This window comes from Balaenoptera ricei, chromosome 7 (assembly GCF_028023285.1).
Source record: "Balaenoptera ricei isolate mBalRic1 chromosome 7, mBalRic1.hap2, whole genome shotgun sequence".
NCBI classification, from domain to species: Eukaryota; Metazoa; Chordata; class Mammalia; order Artiodactyla; family Balaenopteridae; genus Balaenoptera; species Balaenoptera ricei.
In genome coordinates this window covers 66,775,485-66,802,665 of record NC_082645.1, presented here as the reverse complement: position 1 = coordinate 66,802,665, position 27,181 = coordinate 66,775,485, and the positions used below count along the sequence as shown (strand labels likewise).

General features: G+C 37.8%; 1 protein-coding gene across 6 annotated transcripts in view; it reads left to right on the top strand.

Moving 5' to 3' along the window:
* The window catches only part of CCDC141 (coiled-coil domain containing 141), a 211,978-nt gene that overhangs the window by 169,629 nt on the left and 15,168 nt on the right, over window positions 1-27,181 (top strand). For 5 of the 6 annotated variants that reach the window (XR_009504236.1, XM_059928228.1, XM_059928230.1 and 2 more), the window contains 5 exons: window positions 5,560-5,700; window positions 6,426-6,614; window positions 15,057-15,240; window positions 18,453-18,562; window positions 24,359-24,472. Coding sequence is in view for 5 of the 6 variants with exons in the window: in XM_059928228.1 (XP_059784211.1) it covers window positions 5,560-5,700; window positions 6,426-6,614; window positions 15,057-15,240; window positions 18,453-18,562; window positions 24,359-24,472 (738 nt within the window). In the remaining variant the exon portion in view is untranslated. The remainder of the gene's footprint in view (window positions 1-5,559; window positions 5,701-6,425; window positions 6,615-15,056; window positions 15,241-18,452; window positions 18,563-24,358; window positions 24,473-27,181) is intronic. The other variant, XM_059928227.1, reaches the window with a different exon arrangement.

Genomic DNA, 27,181 nt, shown 5'->3' with positions numbered 1-27,181 from the left:
ACCATTCAGTTAATGTTTGAACCCATTCAACCACTGCATGGTCTGATGTTAATGTATCCTTTTACTATGCTTTCTTCTTCTATCTTTGTTTTCTAACATACTCGTTACAAGCTCTTTGTATGATCTGATATAATAGCACAGTTCATTTGGTTATTTCAACTAAAATTACTTTATCGCATGATTTTAATTGCACTAAAGGCACTTAGAAAAGGACTCAGGAGTTCCCTGGTGGTCCAGTGGTTAGGACTCAGGGCTTTCACTGCTGTTGCCTGGGTTTAATCCCTGGCTGGGGAACTAAGATCCCGCAAGCCGCGCAGCAAAAAATAACAGAAAAAAAAAGAAAAGGACTTAGTATCTCAAGGTAAAATAAAGTGAGGTATTCTAAATGTGATTTTTTTTTTTAATGTGATGTGATATTCCTTAACGACAAAGAACCATGGTTTTGTGCCTTGATTCTCTTTGGGTAAAATATTATTATTTTCTAATTTTATATACTATATAAGACATAGTTAATTGTAAAACCTCATTTTCTCCATGTGTACTAGAAAACACAGCCTTCAGACTGCCAGATTTTGTGGAGTTTTTTCCCATTCATTTCACACAAAGATATATTTGTATGCATGAATGTTGAATCTCACTGTACATTTTCTTGCCTGGCAATATAAATAAGCTTTTAATACACAAAGCATTATAGATATTCTCTGCCATATTACATGACAGAACATCATCAGTTCCTTATTCTTTACATGTCTTCTTTAGAAATGTAATAAGTTAATATGGAGCATGTTTTCTTCTTGCAACCTGACCAAAAAAATTACCTTTACATTTACATGATGTTAATGGAAATTTGTCACTGGAGTCTCATTATGGGTCACGAACAATTACTTTGATGAAAAGAATAGTAATGACAGAATTGGGTTGCTATTCATTTTCCCAAAATAAATTTTGCAGATGGAGCTTTCATATAATTATATTACTTCAGCCTGAAATTTCTACACTGTAGCAACATCTTACCCATCAGGAAGGAAACAGAAATATGTATGTGTATATATATATATATATATATATATATATATATATATATATTCCATATGTTAGAGTCTCTTGTTCTAGTCACACAGATTCTTTTGTTCTTTTGTCAATTTGGATAAAACGGTCATCTAAGTTCCAGGGAGATAAGGCAGATTAGCAGCAATAAATTATTGTAGAATAGGGGAATGCTGCTGCCTTAGACAAATACACAGCCAATAACATTAAACCTCCTGATATTGTATAGTGCTTTGCTATTGACAAAATGACTGTGGACAACCACCATCTGGTAAGAAAGGAAGCAGAAAAAGAGGGTATAGATGAGGCAGCACTATGGTATAGTACAGATAATTACTGTTTTCCAGATTGATGACCTTAATTCATCATTTTAAGAAAAAAACTAAATTATCATCATTCAACAGACATGACAACTGTGTGCCAGGCCATAAGAACAGGAAAGTCCTCAGGAAACTAAGAGTCTAGGCAACTTAAAGCCCAGGGGACTTCACAGTCACAACTGCTCATTACCAGGCCCCACTGTGAGTCTGTTTCATTGGTATATGTAAGAGGATAGGAAAGGTTATAATTTGTTCTGAAAATGTCCATCCCATAGGGTTAGAATCTGTTAGAAGTTTTTTGTGTAACATCTGCAAAATGACTCTTCTTACTGAAGAAGATAGAAAGCTAAAGTTTAAAATCATGGTTATCGTGTCCAGAAAATGAAACGTAAATATATTATGAACAAACAAAACTTGCAGAGTGGATAAAATAGCTATTACTGAGATATGCTGCCACCTGCAATTTAAAATGGAGCAATTGTCTTCTCCTTCCAAGCGGCCCCATTTCCTGCTTCTACAAGACTGATGGTAAGCACGGGTAGACAGCCATGTGGTTGCTGAACGGATGGAGGCCAAGAAAGTCTTGTCCCAAAATCTCTCCAACACTAAGCCTAAATATTCTACCGTTAATAATTGTAGCAAATCATTCAGGTTAAGTTATGAGTCTTTGGGTCCCTTCATTTCAAACACAGGCATCCCTGGGAAGTGATAGCATTGCAGCCTTCTTTCTGTTACTGAAAATGAGAACTGAAAATGAGAATCAGAAAGCTTTTTTTTCTGGAGTAGGCAAAATGGTGGGCAAGAAATTAAGCTCGTGAAATGGACATTAAGAGAAATGGACTATTTGTTTTGTATTTTTGCTTCTGGACAATTGTGTGCCATAGTTCTAATGAAAAGCTCTTGTTTTAAATACATTTTCTTAGTTTTAAAATGTCTCATGTCCCTCACTTAAATTGGCCTTGCCAGCAACAGACTCACAGATAATACATTCTTGTGCCGAAGTTGCCTCAACCGGCTTCCTCAAGACTAAAAATAGCAAGCCAGCCTCCTTGTTTTCCATCTTGTTCCCTCTGCTTCTTCTCTAAGAAGTTTTTGTTTATGCCTAACCCTGAGAGAGGCTTACTGCTTCCTGGGAAATTTGGTGAAGATGCTCATTATGCTAGTTTCAGAAGAGCTGCAGTTTTAAAGTCTTAATGATTTTTTTTTTCTAATTATAGCTGTATTAAATTAGTCCACTTCTTCCACAGCAAATATGTAGGAGCTGAACATATGGAAAGATAGGAAAATTGCACTGTTCATTTGAAAAAATATCTTTCTCCTGATTGTCTTAAGACTTTCAGAAATTTTATCAGTATGAATTATAACAACATTTAAAGATTTCGAATAGGGTAAACTTTTTCTTGCCCCAAGCTTTGGGTGTTTTTTCCTGCTTCTGTGCTCCAGTTGAGCAGTTGTCTTGGCCATCTACACCATTCCCCATTGTTGACAAGCTAACTAAAGTTAGAAACAGCTGCGTGAACAATGATACCACAGCCGAGCAACCATGGCACTCAGTTCCTTTAAAAATATGATCACAAGTTATGTGGAGATTAGGTGGGAAGTTAAGTTTTCGTATTGGAATGTGCAGGTAAGAAAATTAGGCATGGCTGGATTTTTTCTGAAAATCTGATTGCTGAAGGTAGTTCATGCTTGCTGCCTTCCACTTGTGTCTGCATAGTCCTGAATTTGAGCTGGGAAAGGTACAGGATTTAAAATGGATTTCCAGTGGGACCAAAAGAGAAGAGTGCCAGCAACTTGTCAAAGGAGCTCATGTGTCAGAAAGAAACTGATCCCATTTCACATACCCATATCGCCATGAACATCTTTGGCTTTATAAATCATCTTCAGTGGAAGTGCATACATTCTGAGGCAAACAGAAATAAGTTTGCAGTCATCATTTATCAGTCTTAAATTTCTTAATCCAAAGTAGACTTTAAATGTCATGGCTTAGAATTAAAGTGTTAAGGCTCAGCCTTTCTTCATTTATCATACAGTTTCCAAATAGATGTTGATTTTTTCCCATTTAAACAAGCGGGTGTAACCCAGTGGTTATCTGGTTGATGACAGAGCCCCTCTTCCTTTCTTTAGACTGAAGTTTATAATATATGTCATGTTACAGTAAGGGGGAAAAAAGAATATAAAATTTTATTTTCCAGTGGATACATGTTAGTGACTGGACGTATTTTTTCCTTTCATTTTATTTTATTTTATTTTTATTAAAAATAAAAATTGTATTTTTAGCTGTAGTAAAAGACACATACCATAAAATTTACCATCTTAACCATTTTAAGAGTACAGTTAAGTGATATTACATACGTTCACAGTGTTGCACTACCATCACCACTATTCATTTCCAGAACTTTTTCACCATCCCAAACAGAAACTCTGTACTCATTAAACAATAACTCCCTACTGAGGACATGTTTTTTAATATAAAAATCTCTGGTTTCCTCAGATGTGGTAGTTATTGCACCTATTGTTGCAGATTATGACTTCAAGGGAAAAAAGTTCCTGCCAAAGTTTTATGTGATTAACTAAGGATGAAGTCCATATCTTAATCCCATAAAATCAACTTCATTTGTCCTTTCCCACTAATAACAAATACATGCATATTAAAACATCAAATGTCAAAAAATTTAAATATTAATTGTTTATTTCATAAATATACCAACTGAATATTATCTTTTAAATATTTTTCTGAGTTCTAATAGAGAAATCATTTTCAAATTTTGAAGTTACGCTTCTTTCCACTCCTTTATAGTATTACTGATTTATCAATTTAAATATTTTACATGGTCTCTGTGCTTATAATTTAAAGCTAATGCTCAACAATTTCATTTATCATTTAAAATAAACAACACTGATGAAGTATAGTTGTGGCAAATGCAAAAATTGCATCAGTATAATAATTTCCATGTATGCAAATAGGCTAGGGCTTTATAGATTGTTGTCTTCAGAAAGTATTAAAGATAAGGTCAAGGTTCTGTTTTTACAATATGCAGAATTTGAAATAAGCACTTTGAGAAAGCAAGCATTTTCTAGGGCAGGTATGTTTTTCTGCATTATAAGTTTAAAATCCAGCATGTGCCCAGCCTTTATTCCCTCCCAAATAATTTACTTGCTGTCACTGAAAAGAATTTTAATGTCTTCCTGACTTTTCTTGTCATAGCTCAAATTTATCAACCATGACATTGTTTATTCTTGGCTGTTAAATGCTTCCATGTAATGTGAGACGGTTTATATTTTCTCTGTACTTCTCTTTGCTGATAATATAGAGTGAGTTGCCTGTCAATATGTTTATCCTTCTTGAATCTGGGGAAGGGCACAGAAAGTGTTGTTGTTAATGGAACTAGACTGCTTAGAATTTTGGCTCACTGGTAAAGTTGGACTGTTTGTTCTTAAGAAAGTCATCATCTATGCCCCGTTTTCAGTGTATAGCCATACACTCTGTTTATATACAAGTTAGCATGGCCACCACAGGCAACAACTGTCACCTTACATTCCGTTTTTTAAGGACCTCTGAAGTTAATGGCTTATATCTAAGAAGTAAATCTCTTCTGGAAACTGCCCATGAAAAATAATTTTTAATTGGATTTGGACAAATACAGTCCTTTTCCTACTGACTGTCATACTGGGTCTCCTCTTCCACCCCACTAATGTCCTCGTTGGTCTAAATGTCAACACTCCATTGACCTCTGCAACATGGACAGCTCCTTGGAGGCTTAATAAATTTATTCATGATGGCTATAAGAGCATTGGAATATGGAACAAATATTAGCACACAGAGAACAGAATGAGTTGTAAAATGATGTCAAATAAATAAATACAAATAAGAAAATTAGAGTTGTTTAAAATCTATCATATGTTAAAAACTTTCTTTTTTGAAGACCAAAGGATATTCTATAACTGTAATCCTAATTATAAATTACAAATCAAAAAATACTAAGAACAATTTATAATTACCTATATTTGGGGGATATGTTTAAATTCACATTATATATTCACTTAGCAGACCTTTCTTCTACTGAAAATCACTCTGGATACATTTCGAAGGTTATGAATATTTTCAAGTGTAGATATCCTGATTTATTTCAAGTGAATATTAGTGTTCTCATTTTAAGGAAATCACCTGTTTCTTTTTATTGAACTGCAGCTCAAAGAGTCATTCAAAGACATCAAAAAGAAATTCAACAATTTGAAGTTTAATTACACCAAGAAAAATGAAAAAGCTCGAAATCTAAAAGCTCTCAAATATCAAATTCAACAAGTAGATATGTATGCTGAAAAACTACAGGTAATGAGAAAGTACGTGTGTGTGTGTGTGTGTGTGTGTGTGCTACTACAATTATTGCAAAATTATTTTGCATTTCAATTCTAGATACCTAACCCTTGGGCTTTTTTATAGCATTAGGACTGAAAAGGTCATCTTTAATTTTTATAACAATTGGGTACTTCATGTAAAATACATAATTAATTGATTTATCTCTTGAAGCAGCTCCAAAATGATTTCTGCCAAATCTACCCAGCCTCTCCCCTTCCACTCTCCCCCCCCACCACACACACACATATACACACACACACATCCCCCTCTTGTATATCCCTCTTTCTTTCCTTGTACCCACCTATGTCAGGAGCTTCCTCCCCTGTTCCTGCAGTCCCTTATCACTTATACGGCTAGATTATTTGAGTGCCTTTCTCGGGAGACAGTGAGCTAACTGAGGACAATAAAATATTTGATTTTATGATCACTGTCTTTTTAAAAATCATTAGTAACATTCTCAAAGTATGGAATAGATCCTGATATGCAGTAAATTTTCTCTGTTTGCTGCTGAATCAATAAACTATCTGAAAGAAAACCTATTCTTTCCAAAATGCGTTTTAATAATTATGATTTTAACATATTAAATGGAGGAAACTACAAAAGTTTTTCCAAGTTTTTCCCTCAATATTTAATCACTAACTAGCCTCATAAATAAAAATTGAATGTCATTAAATTTTTTTTTTTTTTTTTTTGCACAGGCTTTGAAAAGGAAAATGGGAAAAGTTGAGAATAAAACTTTTTTCTTAAATTATCCAAATAATAAAGTGAATGTCCTTTTGGAAGCCATGAGGGATTTGCAGAAAAATGTGGATGAGTTTGACAAAGTTGTGACAGATTACAGGAAGAATTTGGACCTGACTGAGCATCTCCAGGAGTTGATAGAAGAGGTAACCTCTTCTTGTTTTAATGTTATCTGTGTTGTAATGTTGTTTTTAAAAATTACTCAGCTGCTTTAAAACAATGCTGCATTGGCTATTATTGTCATTAAATTCATGCATCATGCCTCTTTTCATGATTATATCCTTAGGATAATTTCCTAAAGCAGAATTGCCAGACCAAAGGGGATGCATGTTACAAGGTTTTGATTGTATTGTCCAATTGCTCTTTGGAAAGATTTTACCAATTTACTCTTTTTACCAGCAACATATGAGAGGTTCTCATTTCTCCATAAACTCATCAACTCAAGATATGTTTAACCATTATGGAATTATGTTCACTGCTGGATATCTGCTAAAACACTCAAAAATGACATTTATTTCACAGAATTTGAAAATGTTTAGAGAGAAAGATGATACTTGGATTTTTCAGGTACAAAAATTGTTATTGATATTATTTCGTTTTTGTCAAGAGGATAAATGGCAAAGTATACACAAATTACATGAAATGTAGCAAGTTAGTTATTATTGGCATACTTCATAGTGAAGAAGCTCTATACTTGAAGTTCTTGAGCGTTCTTTGTAGTCCATTCTTCTGAGATACAAAATGTCTCTCCCACTAATGCAATAGAGCTTTTAGATTTAACACCACATTAAGGAGGATTGAAATGATCATTCTTCTATATCTGATGTATAGGTTCGCTGTACTTCTGTGGCACTTATTTAAAGCCAGCTCCTAACAGAGTCATGTGTTTCTATTTCTCACTCAGCATAAGTGTTTCTAGCCTTAGTCAGACACTTCTTCCATCACAGTTATTTATTTTCAGTGAGAAACTCTCAATTCTCCGCTGTGCTTTGAAAATATGACTGTCTTCTATTAAGAAAAGGTCAAATGCTCTTCTTCAAATGATATTTCCTCAATCTATAGGCTAAATCTTATTCTTAAAAGAGAAGTTATTTATTAGTGTTATTTGGGCAATACTTTATCCATGTATTGTAAATGATTTCAATTACTTAGGCTGGATTTTGTGTGTTTGAGCTTTTTTCTTTCCTTTAGCTGTTATTTGGATTCTTTTTAGTGCCATATGCTTTTTATTTTTATTTTATTTTATTTATTTATTTTTAACATCTTTATTGGAGTATAATTGCTTTACAATGGTGTGTTAGTTTCTGCTTTATAACAAAGTGAATCAGTTATACATATACATATATCCCCATATCTCTTCCCTCTTGCGTCTCCCTCCCTCCCACCCTCCCTATCCCACCCCTCTAGGTGGTCACAAAACACGGAGCTAATCTCGCCGTGCCACGTGGCTGCTTCCCACTAGCGATCTATTTTACATTTGGTAGTGTATATATGTCCATGCCACTCTCTCACTTCGTCCCAGCTTCCCCTTCCCCCTCCCCATATCCTAAACTCCATTCTCTATTAGGTCTGCGTCTTTATTCCCATCTTGCCCCTAGGTTCTTCATGACCAGTTTTTTTTAGATTCCATATATATGTGTTAGCATACTGTATTTGTTTTTCTCTTTCTGACTTACTTCACTCTGTATGACAGACTCTAGTTCCATCCACCTTACTACAAATAACTCAATTTCGTTTCTTTTTATGGCTGAGTAATATTCCATTGTATATATGTGCCACATCTTCTTTGTCCATTCATCCGATGATGGACACTTAGGTTGCTTCCATGTCCTGGCTATTGTAAATAGAGATGCAATGAACATTGTGGTACATGACTCTTTTTGAATTATGGTTTTCTCTGGGTATATGCCCAGTAGTGGGATTGCTGGGTCATATGGTAGTTCTATTTTTAGTTTTTTAAGGAGCCTGCATACTGTTCTCCATAGTGGCTATATCAATTTACATTCCCACCAACAGTGCAAGAGGGTTCCCTTTCTCCACACCCTCTCCAGCATTTATTGTTTGTAGATTTTTTGATGATGGCCATTCTGACCGGTATGAGATGATATCTCATTATAGTTTTGATTTGCATTTCTCTAATGATTAATGATGTTGAGCATTCTTTCATGTGTTTGTTGGCAATCTGTATATCTTCTTTGGAGAAATGTCTATTTAGGTCTTCTGCCCATTTTTGGATTGGGTTGTTTGTTTTTTTGATATTGAGCTGCATGAGCGGCTTGTAAATTTTGGAGATTAATCCTTTGTCAGTTGCTTCATTTGCAAATATTTTCTCCCATTCTGAGGGTTGTCTTTTGGTCTTATTTATGATTTCCTTTGCTGTGCAAAAGCTTTTAAGTTTCATTAGGTCCCATTTGTTTATTTTTGTTTTTTTTCCATTTCTCTAGGAGGTGGGTCAAAAAGGATCTTGCTGTGATTTATGTCATAGAGTGTTCTGCCTATGTTTTCCTCTAAGAGTTTGATAGTGTCTGGTCTTACATTTAGGTCTTTAATCCATTTGAGTTTATTTTTGTGTATGGTGTTACGGAGTGTTCTAATTTCATACTTTTACATGTAGCAGTCCAGTTTTCCAAGCACCACTTATTGAAGAGGCTGTCTTTTCTCCACTGTACATGTTTGCCTCCTTTATCAAAGATAAGGTGACCATATGTGCATGGGTTTATCTCTGGGCTTTCTATCCTGTTCCATTGATCTATATTTCTGTTTTTGTGCCAGTACCAAACTGTCTTGATTACTGTAGCTTTGTAATATAGTCTGAAGTCAGGGAGCCTGATTCCCCCAGCTCCATTTTTCGTTCTCAAGATTGCTTTGGCTATTCGGGGTCTTTTGTGTCTCCATACAAATTGTGAGATTTTTTGTTCTAGTTCTGTGAAAAATGCCAGTGGTAGTTTGATAGGGATTGCATTGAATCTGTAGATTGCTTTGGCTAGTAGAGTCATTTTCACAATGTTGATTCTTCCAATCCAAGAACATGGTATATCTCTCCATCTATTTGTATCATCTTTAATTTCTTTCATCAGTGTCTTATAATTTTCTGCATACAGGTCTTTTGTCTCCTTAGGTAGGTTTATTCCTAGATATTTTATTCTTTTTGTTGCAATGGTAAACGGGAGTGTTTTCTTAATTTTGCTTTCACATTTTTCGTCATTAGTGTATAGAAATGCAAGAGAATTCTGTGCATTAATTTTGTATCCTGCTACTTTACCAAATTCATTGATTAGCTCTAGTAGTTTTCTAGTAGAGTCGTTAAGATTCTCTATGTATAGTATCATGTCATCTGCAAACAGTGACAGCTTTACTTCTTCTTTTCCGATTTGGATTCCTTTTATTTCTTTTTCTTCTCTGATTGCTGTGGCTAACACTTCCAAAACTATGTTGAATAATAGTGGTGAGAGTGGGCAACCTTGTCTTGTTCCTGATCTTAGTGGAAATGGTTTCAGTTTTTCACCATTGAGGACAATGTTGGCTGTGCGTTTGTCATATATGGCCTTTATTATGTTGAGGAAAGCTCCCTCTGTGCCTACTTTCTGCAGGGCTTTTATCATAAATGGGTGTTGAATTTTGTCGAAAGCTTTCTCTGCATCTATTGATATGATCATATGGTTTTTCTCCTTCAGTTTGTTAATATGGTGTATCACGTTGATTGATTTGCGTATATTGAAGAATCCTTGCATTCCTGGGATAAACCCCACTTGATCATGGTGTATGATCCTTTTAATGTGTTGTTGGATTCTGTTTGCTAGTATTTTGTTGAGGATTTTTGCATCTATGTTCATCAGTGATATTGGCCTGTAGTTTTCTTTCTTTGTGACATCTTTGTCTGGTTTTGGTATCAGGGTGATGGTGGCCTTGCAGAATGAGTTTGGGAGTGTTCCTCCCTCTGCAATATTTTGGAAGAGTTTGAGAAGGATAGGTGTTAGCTCTTCTCTAAATGTTTGATAGAATTCACCTGTGAAGCCATCTGGTCCTGGGCTTTTGTTTGTTGGAAGGTTTTTAATGACAGTTTCAATTTCAGTGCTTGTGATTGGTCTGTTCATATTTTCTATTTCTTCCTGGTTCAGTCTCGGCAGGTTGTGCATTTCTAAGAATCTGTCCATTTCTTCCAGGTTGTCCATTTTATTGGCATAGAGTTGCTTGTAGTAATCTCTCATGATCGTTTGTATTTCTGCAGTGTCAGTGGTTACTTCTCCTTTTTCATTTCTACTTCTATTGATTTGAGTCTTCTCCCTTTTTCTCTTGATGAGTCTGGCTAATGGTTTATCAATTTTGTTTATCTTCTCAAAGACCCAGCTTTTAGTTTCATTGATTTTTGCTATTGTTTCCTTCATTTCTTTTTCATTTATTTCTGATCTGATCTTTATGATTTCTTTCCTTCTGCTAGGTTTGGGGTTTGTTTGTTCTTCTTTCTCTGATTGCTTCAGGTGCAAGGTTAGGTTGTTTATTTGAGATGTTTCCTGTTTCTTGAGGTAGGCTTGTATTGCTATAAACTTCCCTCTTAGCACTGCTTTTGCTGCGTCCCATAGGTTTTGGGTCATCGTGTCTCCATTGTCATTTGTTTCTAGGTATTTTTTGATTTCCCCTTTGATTTCTTCAGTGATCACTTCGTTATTAGGTAGTGTATTGTGTAGCCTCCATGTGTTTGTAATTTTTACAGATCTTTTCCTGTAATTGATATCTAGTCTCATAGCGTTGTGGTTGGAAAAGATACTTGATACGATTTCAATTTTCTTAAATTTACCAAGGCTTGATTTGTGACCCAAGGTATGATCTATCCTGGAGAATGTTCCATGAGCACTTGAGAAAAATGTGTATTCTGTTGTTTTTGGGTGGAATGTCCTATAAATATCAATTAAGTCCATCTCGTTTAATGTATCATTTAAAGCTTGTGTTTCCTTATTTATTTTCATTTTGGATGATCTGTCCATTGGAGAAAGTGGGGTGTTAAAGTCCCCTACTATGATTGTTATTTTAAAGTCTATTTTGTCTGATATGAGAATTGCTACTCCAGCTTTCTTTTGATTTCCATTTGCATGGAATATCTTTTTCCATCCCTTCACTTTCAGTCTGTATGTGTCTCTAGGTCTGAAGTGGGTCTCTTGTAGACAGCATATATATGGGTCTTGTTTTTGTATCCATTCAGCCAGTCTGTGTCTTTTGGTGGGAGCATTTAATCCATTTACATTTAAGGTAATTATCGATATGTATGTTCCTATTCCCATTTTCTTAAATATTTTGGGTTTTTTATTGTAGGTGTTTTCCTTCTCTTGTGTTTCTTGCCTAGAGAAGTTCCTTTAGCATTTGTTGTAAAGCTGGTTTGGTGGTGCTGAACTCTCTCAGCTTTTGCTTGTCTGTAAAGGTTTTAATTTCTCCATCACATCTGAATGAGATCCTTGCTGGGTAGAGTAACCTTGGTTGTACGTTTTTCTCCTTCATCACTTTAAGTATATCCTGCCACTCCCTTCTGGCTTGCAGAGTTTCTGCTGAAAGATCAGATGTTAACCTTATGGGGATTCCCTTATGTGTTATTTGTTGTTTTTCCCTTGCTGCTTTTAATATGTTTTCTTTGTATTTAATTTTTGATAGTTTGATTAATATGTGTCTTGGCGTGTTTCTCCTTGTATTTATCCTGTATGGGACTCTCTGTGCTTCCAGGACTTGATTAACTATTTCCTTTCCCATATTAGGGAAGTTTTCAACTATAATCTCTTCAAATATTTTCTCAGTCCCTTTCTTTTTCTCTTCTTCTTCTGGGACCCCTATAATTCGAATGTTGTTGCATTTAATGTTGTCCTAGAGGTCTCTGAGACTGTCCTCAGTTCTTTTCATTCTTTTTTCTTTCTCCTGCTCTGCAGTAGTTATTTCCACCATTTTATCTTCCAGGTCACTTATCCTTTCTTCTGCCTCAGTTATTCTGCTATTGATCCCATCTAGAGTATTTTTAATTTCATTTATTGTGTTTTTCATCATTGCTTGGTTCCTCTTTAGTTCTTCTATGTCCTTGTTAAATGTTTCTTGCATTTTGTCTATTCTATTTCCAAGATTTTGGATCATCCTTACTATCATTATTCTGAATTCTTTTTCAGGTAGACTACCTATTTCCTCTTCATTTGTTAGGTCTGGTGTGTTTTGACCCTGCTCCTTCATCTGCTGTATGTTTTTCTGTCGTCTCATTTTGCTTATCTTACTGTGTTTGGGGTCTCCTTTTCACAGGCTGCAGGTTCGTGGTTCCCGTTGTTTTTGGTATCTGTCCCCAGTGGCTAAGGTTGGTTCAGTGGGTTGTGTAGGCTTCCTGGTGGAGGGAACTAGTGCCTGTGTTCTGGTGGATGAGGCTGGATCTTGTCTTTCTGGTGGGCATGTCCACGTCTGGTGGTGTATTTTGGGGTGTCTGTGGCCTTATTATGATTTTAGGCAGCCTCTCTGCTAATGGATGGGGCTGTGTTCCTGTCTTGCTAGTTGTTTGGCATAGGGTGTCCAGCACTGTAGCTTGCTGGTCATTGAGTGAAGCTGGGTCTTGATGTTGAGATGGAGATCTCTGAGAGATTTTCGCCGTTTGGTATTACGTGGTGCTGGGAGGTCTCTTGTGGACCAGTGTCCTGAAGTTGGCTCTCCCACCTCAGAGGCACAGCCCTGATGCCTGGCTGGAGCACCAAGAGCCTGTTATCCACACGGCTCAGAATAAAAGGGAGAAAAAAAAGAACAAAAGAAAAAGATAAAATAAAATTAAAAAGTTATTAAAATAAAAAATAATTATTAAAGAAAATAAATTTTAAGTAATTAAAAAAAAAGAAAGAAAGAGGAGAGCAACCAAACCAATAAACAAATCCACCAATGATAACAAGTGCTAAAAACTATACTACAAAAACAAACAAACCAAAAACGGACAGACAGAACCCTAGGACAAATGGTAAAAACAAAGCTATACAGACAAAAATCACACACAGAAGCATACACCTACACACTCACAAGAGGAGAAAAAGGGGAAAAATATATATATATCCTTGCTCCCAAAGTCCACCTCCTCAATTTGAGATGATTCGTTGTCTATTCAGGTATTCCACAGATGCAGCATACATCAAGTTGACTGTGGAGATTTAATCCGCTGCTCCTGAGGCTGCTGGGAGAGATTTCCCTTTCTCTTCTTTGTTCGCACAGCTCCTGGGGTTCAGCTTTGGATTTGGCCCCACCTCTGCGTGTAGGTCGCCTGAGGGTGTCTGTTCTTTGCTCAGACAGGATGGGGTTAAAGGAGCAGCTGCTTCGGGGGCTCTGGCTCACTCAGGACGTGGGGAGGTAGGGGTACAGAGGAGGCGGGGCGAGCCTGCGGCGGCAGAGGCCGGCGTGACGTTGCCACAGCCTGAGGCACGCTGTGCTTTCTCCCCGGGAAGTTGTCCCTGGATCACGGGAACCTGGCAGTGGCGGGCTGCACGGGCTCCCGGGAGGGGAGGTGTGGATAGTCACCTGTGCTTGCACACAGGCTTCTTGGTGGCGGCAGCAGCAGCCTTAGCATCCCATGCCCGTCTCTGGGGTCCGCGCTGCCACGGCTCGCGCCCATCTCTGGAGCTCCTTAAAGCGACGCTCTGAATCCCCTCTCCTCGCGCACCAGGAAACAAAGAGGCAAGAAAAAGTTTCTTGCCTCTTTGGCAGCTCCAGACTTTTTCCCGGACTCCCTCCCGGCTAGCTGTGGCACACCAGCGCCTTCAGGCTGTGTTCACGCAGCCAACCCCAGTCCTCTCCCTGGGCTCTGACCTCCGAAGCCCGAGCCTCAGCTCCCAGCCCCCGCCTGCCCCGGCGGCTGAGCAGACAAGCCTCTCGGGCTGGTGAGTGCTACTCGGCAGCGATCCTCCGTGCGGGAATCTCTCCACTTTGCCCTCCGCACCCCTGTGGCTGCGCTCTCCTCCGTGGCTCCGAAGCTTCCCCCCTCTGCCACCTGCAGTCTCCACCCGCGAAGGGCCTTCCTAGTGTGTGGAAACCTTTCCTCCCTCACAGCTCCCTCCCACTGGTGCAGGTCCCATCCCTATTCTTTTGTCTCTGTTTTTTTCTTTTTTCTTTTTCCCTACCCAGGTACGTGGGGAGTTTCTTGCCTTTTGGGAGGTCTGAGGTCTTCTGCCAGCATTCAGTGGGTGTTCTGTAGGAGTTGTTCCACATGTACATGTATTTCTGATGTATTTGTGGGGAGGAAGGTTATCTCTGCGTCTTACTCTTCCGCCATCTTGAAGCTCCTCCCATATGCTTTTTTAGACTGCCTATTCTTCTAAATCTGCAGCATTCCTCTTAGGAAGTATGCTTCAGGCAAATCTAAGAAGGCAGGAAAATTAGAGTGATTTCCATACTTCTGCTTTCTTACCTGACTCTAATTTCCAAGTGCAAAAGTATATGATCACCTTCTGATGTTTTCTTTCTTAGGACTTAAAGAGGTCACACGAATGTGAATATAAAGTTTGAGGAAATTGAAATTTGATATTTCAGTGGTCAAAATGAAGAACTTTGGAAAGATGGTGTCTCTTTAATCTATGCTTTGTCCCATTTTAATTTAGTGTCACTTTTGGTATGAAGATGCAAGTGCCACAGTTGTAAGAGTTGGAAAATATTCCACAGAGTGCAAGACCAAGGAAGCTGTGGAGATTCTCCTTCAGCAGTTCAAAAAGTTTATCACACCTTCAGTGCCTCAACAAGAAGAAAGGATTCAGGAAATCAGTGACCTGGCTCAGCACTTATATGGTGAGGTCTCTTTTAAGATACCCACTGATTCACTATTGAACACATCTCTAGTGAACCTAATCCAGCAGAAAGCAGAGCATGGCAAGCCCTCAGGGTCCTTACTACGCCAACCTATTCAAGGGAAAGGTTAAAGATAAGAGCAGAAGTGAACAGTAGTGAATAGAGGAAGGAACTCCTGGCTGTAGGAGATGAAGACTGTGGTTTTTTTTTTTTTTTTTTATGGCTGTGTTGGGTCTTCGTTTCTGTGCGAGGGCTTTCTCTAGTTGTGGCAAGCGGGAGCCACTCTTCATCACAGTGCGTGGGCCTCTCACTGTCACGGGCTCTCCTGTTGCAGAGCACAGGCTCCAGACGTGCAGGCTCAGTAGTTGTGGCTCATGGGCCTAGTCGCTCCGCGGCATGTGGGATCTTCCCAGACCAGGGCTCGAACCCGTGTCCCCTGCATTGGCAGGCGGATTCTCAACCACTGCGCCACCAGGGAAGCCCAAGCCTGTGGATTTTTAATGACCATTTGTAAACCCTCCTTCTAAATTCTGCTTTCTCCCCCATTCCTGTTGTTCATCTTCAGGGTAATAAAACCAGAACAATACTCAGCTTATGTAGACAAAAAAATCTAATTTCCACTAGGGTGATTCCTCAAAAAACATACAAAACTCCCATAATATTATACTTAAAGTAGGTAGAAAGCTAAGACTGAGGTCTATAGCCCTCTCTTTTCTATGAGGGTTATGGTTTGTGGATATAAGAAAGAGCTGGAAGATTTTCCCTTGTCTTCCTCTCACTTGTGGAATAAATGGGAGGACTCAAACGGCCATCTCACTGGTTGTGCTTTCCTCTTATCCATGACTTTGTCAGTCTGAGAAGTCTTTCTATCTGAGGGAGGCCCCCATTTAAAAGGCCCCTGGGGGTTGACAGTCCTTGAGGGTGCAAAGGAATAAGTTTCATGAATTCCCTGACATTGTTAACTACAAGGCCAAGAGTAATTCCTAGTGACAGGGCAAATCTAGCCCCAAAGGAAGGTAGCAACAGGTGCTTCATTTGGCTGTCCACAGCTGCTGTCAGATGGATATTTTCTCTTATTACATGAAGCACTATCCATGGATAGACATAAAAATTTTGTGGAACAATATATACTGCACTCTCTAACATTACATTACTGAGAATGAATTATTAATGATTTTCCAGAGAAAAGGGTAGAAACATAAAAACAATAAAATATAGATTGAAAAATTAAAGAAAAGTAATGTGATGTTTCATTCCTACTATAGTTACCGTATAAGTGTACTAAAAAATTCTGGAGGCACTCTGTTCCTATAAGGTGGTTTATGTTTTCCTCTGTTATTGTATTTTTCACACTGTAGCATAATTACCTTTTCATTTGTCTGTCTTCTCAACTGACCATAAGCTCCTTGAGGGTAAGGGAAGTATATTTAATCACTATGTTTCAGTGCTATTCAACTTCAGCACACGGGAAGTACGCACACGACACCATAAAAGTTACATTACCCTCCCATCATGCAAGATCCCACATCCTGCTTTGTTTGTATTCCAGGCCCTTATCACCAACTGACATATTGTATGGTTATTTGTCTGTTGTCTGGCTCTCCTTACTAGAGTGTAAGCTCCTTGAGAAAAGGGAGTTCACTGCATTATGGCATATACTAAGTGCTTAACAAATATTTGCTGAATAAATGAATCACTGAATGAATAAATGAATGGCATGAGTCTTCATCTGTTCAGTATGGAAGTTATGCATTTTTTAGAATTTGCATCAGGTAAGATAATTTATAAATAGTATATCAATTCTTGTAGCATTATTGAACCCAGAATTTTAATGCAAATAAATTTATCTCAAAAAAAATTTGAGTACCTATTATGTACTCGGAGCTGTGATTGATATAAAGACATATAAGACCTAGTTCCATCATTCAAGAATCCACAGTCTATACCTAGAAATCACAATATGGTAAATGCAGTGAGAAAGGTATAAAATGTATGTATTAGTTTTCTAGGGCTGCCATAACAAAATACCACAGACTGGGTGGCTTAAACAACAAAAAGTTATTTCCTCACAGTTCTGGAGGCTAGAGGTCCAAGATTAAGGTGCTCACAGAGTTGTTTTCTACTGAGGCTTCTCTTCTCTTGCTGCCTCTTCATATGGACATCCCTCTGTGCACAAGCACCCCTGGTTTGCTGGTGTCTCTCCTTCTTATAAGGACACCAGTCATATTGGATTGGGACCCCACCCTAATAATGGCCTCTTTTTAACTTTATCACTCTTTAAAGACCTCATCTCCAAGTATGGTTATATTCTGAGATGCTGGGGGTTGAGTCTTCAACATATTAATTTTGAGAGGGACACAATTCAGCCCATAACAATGTATAATATTAGTTTAGTCTGAACTGTGGAGTCCAGTAGTCCAAGTTTAAATCCCTTCTCCTCCAATTACTGTCTGGGTCACCTGAAAAGGCTCTGTTGAGCCTTGCATTCCTCATTTGGAAAATGCAGTAGAACCTACCAGGGAAGGATTATGTGAGCTAATGCATATAAAGTGCCTAGCCACAGGCAAATAATAAGCACTCACTACGTGATAGATATTTGTATCATTATCCCAATAGGAAGAGGTAAAATCCAGTTGGGAAAGATTAAGAACATTTTTACAAAGACGTTGGCATTTCAGGTAGACCTTGGAGAGTGGGTAGGATTTGTCAAGCAGAGATGGGGTTATGAGGAGGGCATTCCCAGTACAGAAAAGAATACTCAGTGGCTATGGGGGTTTTGAGAGAAAAGTTGCTGGTTCAGTTTGGCCAGAGATTAAATATGTGAGAGAATTAGGGTGACATACCTTTGAGAGAGGCAGGTTAAAACCATATTATGGAGGGCCTTGAATGTATACTTTTCTAGGTAGTGAAGAACCACTGAATGTTCTGAAAAGGAGAAAACTGGTTAGAATGGAGCTTTAAGAATAGTAATATAGCAACATTATTTAGGTTACATAAGAGGAACATGGCACAGCAAATGTAACCATTTTTCTAGAATACTTGGTTTTTCCAATAATGCCTTTATTTATTTATCTGTTCAGCAAGTATTTAGTAAGCACTTACTATTTACCAGCCCTTATGCTGGACACAAGGGAGATCAATTAATGCCTGGGATTTTTTTTTCTGCTAAGGATTTGACCTTTAAAAATAGATTTAACCCTTCTCCTCCCCAGGTTTTGAAGAAGGGCAGAAATATGCTGAGAAAATAGTGGCCAAACACAAAGAGGTTCTTGAATCTGTTACTGAATTATGTAGCTCTCTCACAGAGCTTAAAGAAAAAAAGGTAATTTCTTCTTACCAGAATATGTATTTTTAAGTGATATAAATAAAAATGTGTTTATCAAGTGTCTTCTGGTACAAAGATGTTCTAATGGAAATTCTCAAGGGACATAATGTGCACATTTGTTTCAAAGCTTTCTAACATAATTATATGGTTGTTTCTGATAATTAATTCTGTTTCTTTTCTATCACTGCAGAGAAAAATATTGCTGAGAATAAGGACTAAACAATTAAGGTGTCTTGTTTATATTTTCATGGATCATATCCTAAAGGATAAATGTGTGCCATTAAAATCAAAGTCTATATTAAGTAGTTTTACGTTTTTGCTGATAAATAATGAACATAAGTTATTTTTTCTCCTCCAAATTTTGGCCCTGGAGAAAATAAAACTAATCTTCAGGTATTATAGTCATTGAACATTTAGCTTCATGGAAATATTAAACTAATCATTGGCATCTTTCATGGAATAAATAAATTGATGGTAAAAAAAATAGAGAGGAAATATGTTTATGACTATGTCTAGGTAAAATCTGGTTAAAAGAGAGAAATGTATGTATATATATATATGTGTGTGTGCCTGTGTATATATATATACATATATATGTATATATATATTGTTTTTGTCTTTGTTGTGTCAAAATTGGTTTCATTAGTGCTGTTTTCACAACTGGCTGAAAGAACCAGTTGTTTAGGATGGAGAGAATGGCAAGGTAATCAAGAGCACAGGCTCTAGAATAAAACACAACCCCCTAGGAATACCAGCTCTCCACATTATTGGATTTGTGAATGAATTGGAGTAAATTCCTTAATGGCCCTGAGTCTCGGTTTCCTGATCTATAAAATGGAGGAAATAGAGGAAGCTAATCACAGGATAGCCCTGAGGATTGAATGTGAAGACACCTGTGATTATTGTTGTGATTGCTGTTGGTATTGAGACATAATGGTGCTCTTGCAGCTTGGAGCAGAACTATATTTATTTTCAGGAACTATTTTTTCTGTATGAATTTCCATGTCATAAATTTGAGTGACATTCCATTCAAAATGGTTTGCTAAGCTTATTTATTTATTTATTTATTTATTTATTTATTTATTTATTTATTTATTTATAGCTGTGTTGGGTCTTCATTGCTGCGTGCTGGCTTTCTCTAGTTGCGGTGAGCAGGGGCTACTCTCCATTTTGGTGCGCGGTCTTCTCATTGCAGTGGCTTCTCTTGCTGTGGAGCATGGGCTCCAGGTGCATGGGCTCAGTAGTTGTGGCTCGTGGGCTCTAGAGCGCAGGCTCAGTTGTTGTGGCTCACGGGCCCAGTTGCTCCGCAGCACGTGGGATCCTCCCGGACCAGGGCTCGAACCTGTGGCCCCTGCATTGGCAGGCAGACTCCCAACCACTGCACCATGAGGGAAGTCCCTAAATGGTTTGCTAAGCTTTTAATTCAGTGGGCACCCAATCAAATTATCTTTTTCCTTTGGTTGAGAATCTAGATTTTTCAAATTTTTTACCATTTTCAATAACATTGTAGTGAACATCTTTGTACATGAAGCTTTTTTCTTTCTTTTGTATTATTACCTACACAAAAATTATTTGATTTTCATAGATGTTTTACAATTATAATGCCACCAGTAATGTATGAATGCACCATATATTTTATATTATCTTTTTCAGCCTTAATCGTTTCCTCCCCACCTTCACCCCACCCCCTGAGGATGTGTTTCTTCTCCTGACTTCTGAAACGCAGCCTGAAAATGACTGCTTCCTCTGACTCTTTGCTGTCATCTACAGCATCCCTCCCATTTATGCTGTACATCTCCAAGTGAGCTCCACTTAACAAAATCGACTCTCTTAAAGTGATAGCCCTTTCCAGTTTTTCACCTTCATGGCTATCCTTACTGAAAGCTGTTTCTACTCCCTCTGCCCCCTTCCACTTTCCCCCTTCCTTCTACACCCCTGGAGTCAGGATTGCACCCTCTCTTTCTCATTCCCAGCCTATCACTTGGATTCTCTTCTGTGCTAGTCAGGAGCCTCCTAATTATTCACTCCTGCTAGATGACCCTACTGGTGTCAGTTTTACATTCAAAACACTTCACTACAAACTCTTCCTTGTTTACCAGATAAAGTTCGGACTCAGGGCCTTCCAATGTTCTGGGGCGGATTGTCTTTCCAAACCACTGTGCTTCTACATCCATTGTAGGTTCCTATCTCACTGGTCTCCTACCCCACATTCCCAGGTCTCCTGCTTCTAAACTTTTCCAGTCGTTCCCGCTTATCTACAGTTTTGCTTTCCTCAGTTTCAATTACCTGAAGACAACCTCAGTCTGAAAATATTAGATGAAAAATTCCAAAAATAAACAATTCATAAGTTTTAAATTGTGAGAGACCATATTCATGTAACTTTTATTACAGTATATTGCTATACTTATCCTATTTTATTATTAGTTATTTTAATTAATCTCTTACTCAACCTAATTTATAGATTAAACTTTATCATAAGTATGTATGTATAGGAAAAAAACATAGTACATAAATATAACGTTTGGTACTATCTATGGTTTCGGGCATCCACTGGGGGTCTTGGAACATACTCTCCATGGGTAAGGGCGGGCCACTGTACCTCATGTGCATGGCCTTCTATCTCTCTGACCTAAATTGTTCATCTCTCAAAGCCAGACCCAAATACTGCCTCCTCCACAATTCCTTCCTTAGTTGTGTCACTTCCTCTCTGATCTGCTATAGCAGGGGAACCGGGCCGCACAGCAGGAGCGAGTGCAGGCAAGCGAGGGAAGCTTCGTCTGTAGTTACAGCCACTTCCCTTCCCGTCGCTCGCATTACCGCCTGAGCTCCGCCTCCTGTCAGATCAGTGGCATGAGATTCTCATAAGAGCGCAAATCCTACTGTGAACTGTGCATGCGAGGGATCTAGGTTGTGCTCGTCTTATGAGAATCTAATGCCTGATGATCTGAGGTGGAGCTGAGGCAGTGAAGCTAGCGCTGGGGAGCGGCTGCAAATACAGATTATCGTTAGCAGAGAGGTCTGACTGCACAGAGACCATAATAAATCAATTGTTTGCAGACTCATATCAAAACTCTATCAGTGAGTGGCAAGTGAAAACAAGCTCAGGGCTCACACTGATTCTGCATTATGGTGAGTCGTATAATTATTTCATTAAATATTACAATGTAATAATAAATAGAAATAAAGTGCACAATAAATGTAATGCGCTTGAATCATCCCCAAACCATCCCCCACCCCCCAGTCCGTGGAAAAATTGTCTTCCACGAAACCGGTCCCTGGTACCAAAAAGCTTGGGGACCGCTTTGCTATAGCCCCTGTGTTCCTTCCTACCATAATCATCACATATAACTACCGTGATCATCCCACCCTCCCTCCTTGATTATACCTGAGGAAACCCCGTTCAGTTTAGCATCCCACACAACATTTAACACTATGCTTTGCCTAAAACAGGTTCTCCAGAAAGGGTTTTGGCATTTGTAGTAAATGCTCAAAGGATTGGTACAGAAAAAAAAAAAATCATTCAATAGCTCAAAAAAGTTTGGCTTGGGTGGACATAAAAATGAGGAATGGCCTCTTTGGCAAGAGGAATGGGCATCAGAGATATGGGGATATATGTATATGTATAGCTGATTCACTTTGTTATAAAGCAGAAACTAACACACCATTGTAAAGCAATTATACTCCAATAAAGATGTTAAAAAAAATTTTTTTTAATTAAAAAACAAAACAAAACAAAACAAACATTGCCCTTCCAAGTTATGGCCTAAACAAAAGCCTGTCAAATAATGCTTGCTAACACTTTACAGATGTTTCTATGAGAGCATAAATGTCTGGTTTTTATGTTTTTAAGGTTGATTCTGTGGCTCTCTTTTGCAGGAGGTTATTAAAAAGCAGACCCAGAAATCCCTGTCAAGGCTGAGACAGTGATAATAATCCTTTCTATTAGTATAGCATTTTGAGATTTACAAAGGATTTTCATAAATATTACCTCAGTGATTTCCAAATAACCTTGTGATGGTAATAAGGTAGATGTTGTTTTCTTTGTTTTAGAGTGAAGTTCAGAAAGGGTAAAAGTGCTTCGCTTGGGGACCCACACTCAGTAGTGGTGGGTCTGCAATATGAACTTAGTTATAATTCAAAATCTAGTACCCCTTCCACAACTGCCAATTTGGTTTATTTTATTTTATTTTTATTTTTTTATTGAAGTTTAGTTGATTTACAATATCATGTTAGTTTCAGGTGTACAACACAGTGATTCAGTTGTATATATATATATAACTGAATGTGTGTGTGTGTGTATTCCTTTTCAGATTCTTTTCCCTTATATGTTGTTACAAAATATTGAGTGTAGTTCCCTGTGCTATACAGCAGGTCCTTCTTGGTTATCTATTTTATATATAGTAGTGTGTATATGTTAATCCCAACTTCCGAATTTATCCCTCCCCCCACCCCCCTTTCCCCTTTGGTAACCATAAGTTTGTTTTCCGTGCTTGTGAGCCTCTTTCTATTTTATAAATAAGTTCATTTTAAGATTCCACATATAAGTAATATCATATGATATTTGTCTTTCTCTGTCTGGCTTACTTCTCTTAGTGTTGCAAATGGCGTTATTTCATTCTTTTTATGGGTGAGTAATATTCCATTGTATACATGTACCACATCTTCTTTATCCATTCATTCATTGATAGACATTTAGGTTGCTTCCATGTCTTGGCTATTGTAAGTAGTGCTGCAATGAACATTTGGGGTACCTGTATCTTTTTGAATTATAGTTTTCTCTGGATATATGCCCAGCAGTGGGATTGCTAGATCATATGGTAGTTCTAATTTTAGTTTTTTAAGGAACCTCTATACTGTTCTCCATAGTGGTTGTAACAATTTACGTTCCACTTTGGAATTAGGTATCAAGTGTGTACTAAAGCAGAGTAATTTATCCAGTAATACAAACCAGTTTAAGTTTTAGAGTTGGGAGTAAAAGCTGAATCTCCCCAGTAAATGTTTCCCCAAATCTTCCAAGTTGGTATAACATGTACACTTTGAGAAGCCTGCCTGTTTCTTTAAGGCCCATCTAATGCCTATATTCCGGGTGGTATAGAGTATCTTCTGTTGCCCTATAACCTCATCCTAAACTGGTGTCCTGTCACTTGGTGTACCTGTGGCTCCTTTCACCTTCACAAAGTCTTCGAAGTTCTTACACTGGCTCCTCAGCAGTTAGCAAACACCCTCTACTTCCATGACTAAAGCGGAGCCCCATGAACTGCAGGTGCAAAATATCACCACCCACAAAGCATCCTTTGTTCTCAATTGTTTTTTTCTTTACCATACTCAATAATATTACCTTCCTCTTTTCATGAGTCTCCCAAACATTTTGCTTGTCTAAATACTCTGAATTTCCTACTTTGTTCTCCATCAGAATCTTCAGTCATTTCCGCCTCATGGCTGCTCCCCTAGATTTTTCCAATGGTTTAAACTGCCACGCACAATGATTTTCCTCTCTAGAGAATGCTCCTGTAGGTGCATCCTATTATAACAATGACTTTTTTCTGGCTGGGCCTTTGAACAACCAATTTTTACCGGCAATGAACTTTATCAAAGGAGTGAGGTAGGAAGGGAACTGTGAGCTTGAAGAGATAATTTTATAAATCACATCATGGGAGTACGCCAGTCTCTTGAGGAATACATTTACTGAAAGATTGCGAGTGGCCTGTGTTTTCTTCCAAGTGGTTATTGTGTGGCACTGTTCCCCCAACTTTCCTGGCCCAGGCTCTCACTAACCTTCACTTTGTACATCAGGGAAACGTTTTAAAGATGAACCTGAATTTGGAAGGCTTCCACGATGATTGCATTGACCTACTAAAAGAACCAGCGAGAAATGAGCAGACAATATTCAATAAAGGAAGGAATAAGGTAAAGAAAACTATGTACCCTCAGATATTCGTTACTTTTGTTTTGAGGTTAGAGTCATTGTGCATTGAAAAAAAAATGAATTGAAGCCTTATTATCTATCTGAATCTTCCAGTGTAAATGAAATGTGAGTGTCCTCTTCCCTTCTTTTCTACTCCTTACTTAGTCCTTTGTCTCTCACCTGTGCTCTTTCCCTCTGAGTCCCTCCCACTGAATACTGGAGCCATAGCATTTCACAGTGGCATTGGGACAGCCATTCAAACACCATACCATCTCCCCAAACTATTTTTGTTTCTCCCATCTTTAGCTGCCTTTCAATCCCAACTTCAAATTTTACTTCTCCCTCTTTATCATACCACCAAGTTATGACTTTGTTGTTTTACACTACCCCCGGAAAACCTTAATACATGAAATTATTGATAGATTGTATCTTGTTCCCATAGAATCTACCTCTAAGATGATATTTCATATGTACTAAAACATAGAATGCAACTGAAATATAAATACTAAAGTATTTAGAGAAATGTTAAATTATTTTAAAGCCTATGCATTACAGATAAATTAACCATCTAGCAAGAACTGCAAATATTCACAAAATGCATATACATTTCAGAAGCATTATTTAAATCACATCATGATGGATTTTCGGTATAAGTTGCTTACTATCTATTCATAGCTGCTGGACTATAATTAGCTCTTGACTTTATGCTTTGCCAAGTCTTTTGCTCCCAATGTTTGTGAGAGCCCAAGGAACTGAAGGAGCAAGCAGAGTCGACATTATTCTCAACTGTTCCCAAATAAAATAAAATATACTTTTTGTGACATGAGAGTTTAAAAAAATTCTCCCCACTTGTTGCAGTCATCTCGTGGAGAAAGACTTACCTTTTCTTAAACTAAATACAGTACTTAAGAGCTTCTTTATAGGTCCTTTTCTGCAGGTTAAATCTATGTCAAGGTCTAGTGTAATTATACAACCACCAGGCAGCAAGTACCATTAATTAAGCAAGCTGACTTTTTTCGTGGGATGGCCTTGTAGCATTTAAACCCTGATTCCTCTCTGAGGCAAAGGAAAGCTGCCACACCTTGATCATCTTGTTGGACTTTAGTCTTGTATCAAATGATCTTTGGTTACTCTGATTGTCTAAACCAGGATTACTCAACCTCAGTACTACTGACATTTTGGCCCAAAGAATCCTTTGTTGTGGGTGCTGTCCTGTGCATTGTAGGATGTTTAGCAGCACTCCTGGCCTCTGGACTAGATGCCGGCAGTACCCGCTCTCCACCCAGTTGTGACAAACAAAAATGTCTATAGAAACTATCAAATGGCCCCTGGAGAGCAAAATCAACCTTGACTGAGACTAACTAGTCGAAATAATAAAGAATAACATTAAATGTATCACATTTTCTTAACTAAGTTATAAGAGCTACTAAATCCAACAACATATTATTTATTTTTTAAATTCTGCACACTTTTCTACATTGTCAACCACACACATTTAGTAAGATTAAAAACAAAAGTTATTGCTGCCAAAGCAAACACACTCATTTGTACTTAGTAAAATGGCTTTCTTGTTTTTATTTATTTTTCTTAGAAAAAAATTAAAGAAACAGATTCCTTTAAATAAAAAAGCAAGATTTTCTTTCATTGAGAAATCACTTTTACTTTAATGTAAATTAAAAGACATGATAGATCATCAGATATTTAGGATAAAAGTGAAAATCTATAATTACACTAAGATCTCTCATTGACCTCATTTCATGTATATGTTCTAGTGCAATTGGCAAAATGAAAGGGCAGCAGTAATCTTCACTTTTAAACAGCTCAACCACGTTTACCCTCTTATTGTCTCTATCATTTATATTATAGGTCAGCTGTAACAAGTTCATGAAACACCATGTGGGCAGATAGCAAGAAGCACCAAGTGAAAAGCTTATGTGGGAATCACTGCATTCAATTTTAATACCCTTAAATGGTATTGTTCTTCCTCAGAAAATTATTTGAGTCAGAAAGAACAATTCCACCAAACTATTACAAGAATATGTTCATCACAGGATTTTCTCCTGGAGATAGTAAAGTGCTTCTCATTTTTATGACCCAAAAAATACAGTTGGTAGAATTAGGCAATTCAGTAAATGCAGTGCCCATTGCACTGCTAACAGATTAGTGATGGTGTTTTATTCCCTAAGGTGAGCACTGAAGCTGAATCCACAGGAATATCTAAAAACCCCTAAGGTTAAACAGAGGCACAGAGTATTAAAAGCCTTGCCTAAAATCACAGAACTATGTAAGGCTTATGATACCAGCATTTAGAGTTACAGAATTCTAGTGCTAGAAGGGATTTAACAATTATCTGATCAAATCTCATTTTACAGTCGAGGAAACTGAGGCCCAAAGAGATTAAATATTTTGCCCTCCAAAATTCACAGGAAGTAGTGTCAGAACTGGGCAGGCAGCCCAATTCTCCTGAATTTCAGCCATGTAACTTTTTTCACAAGACCAAAAGGGAGCTCCAAGAAACTGCTGCATATAAATAAGCTGTTTTGTAATGATACTGTAGATTCCCATGCCAAATTTTTTCCCTCTTTCCATTCATCTATTACACAGTGATTAATAAAGTAGCAGCATGGAAGTGCTTTCATAGCAAACAATTCAGTGGAGCGCTCTTATCAAAGTGGGTGAGGACAGTCCCTGGGCCCTCTTCCAGTAATCCT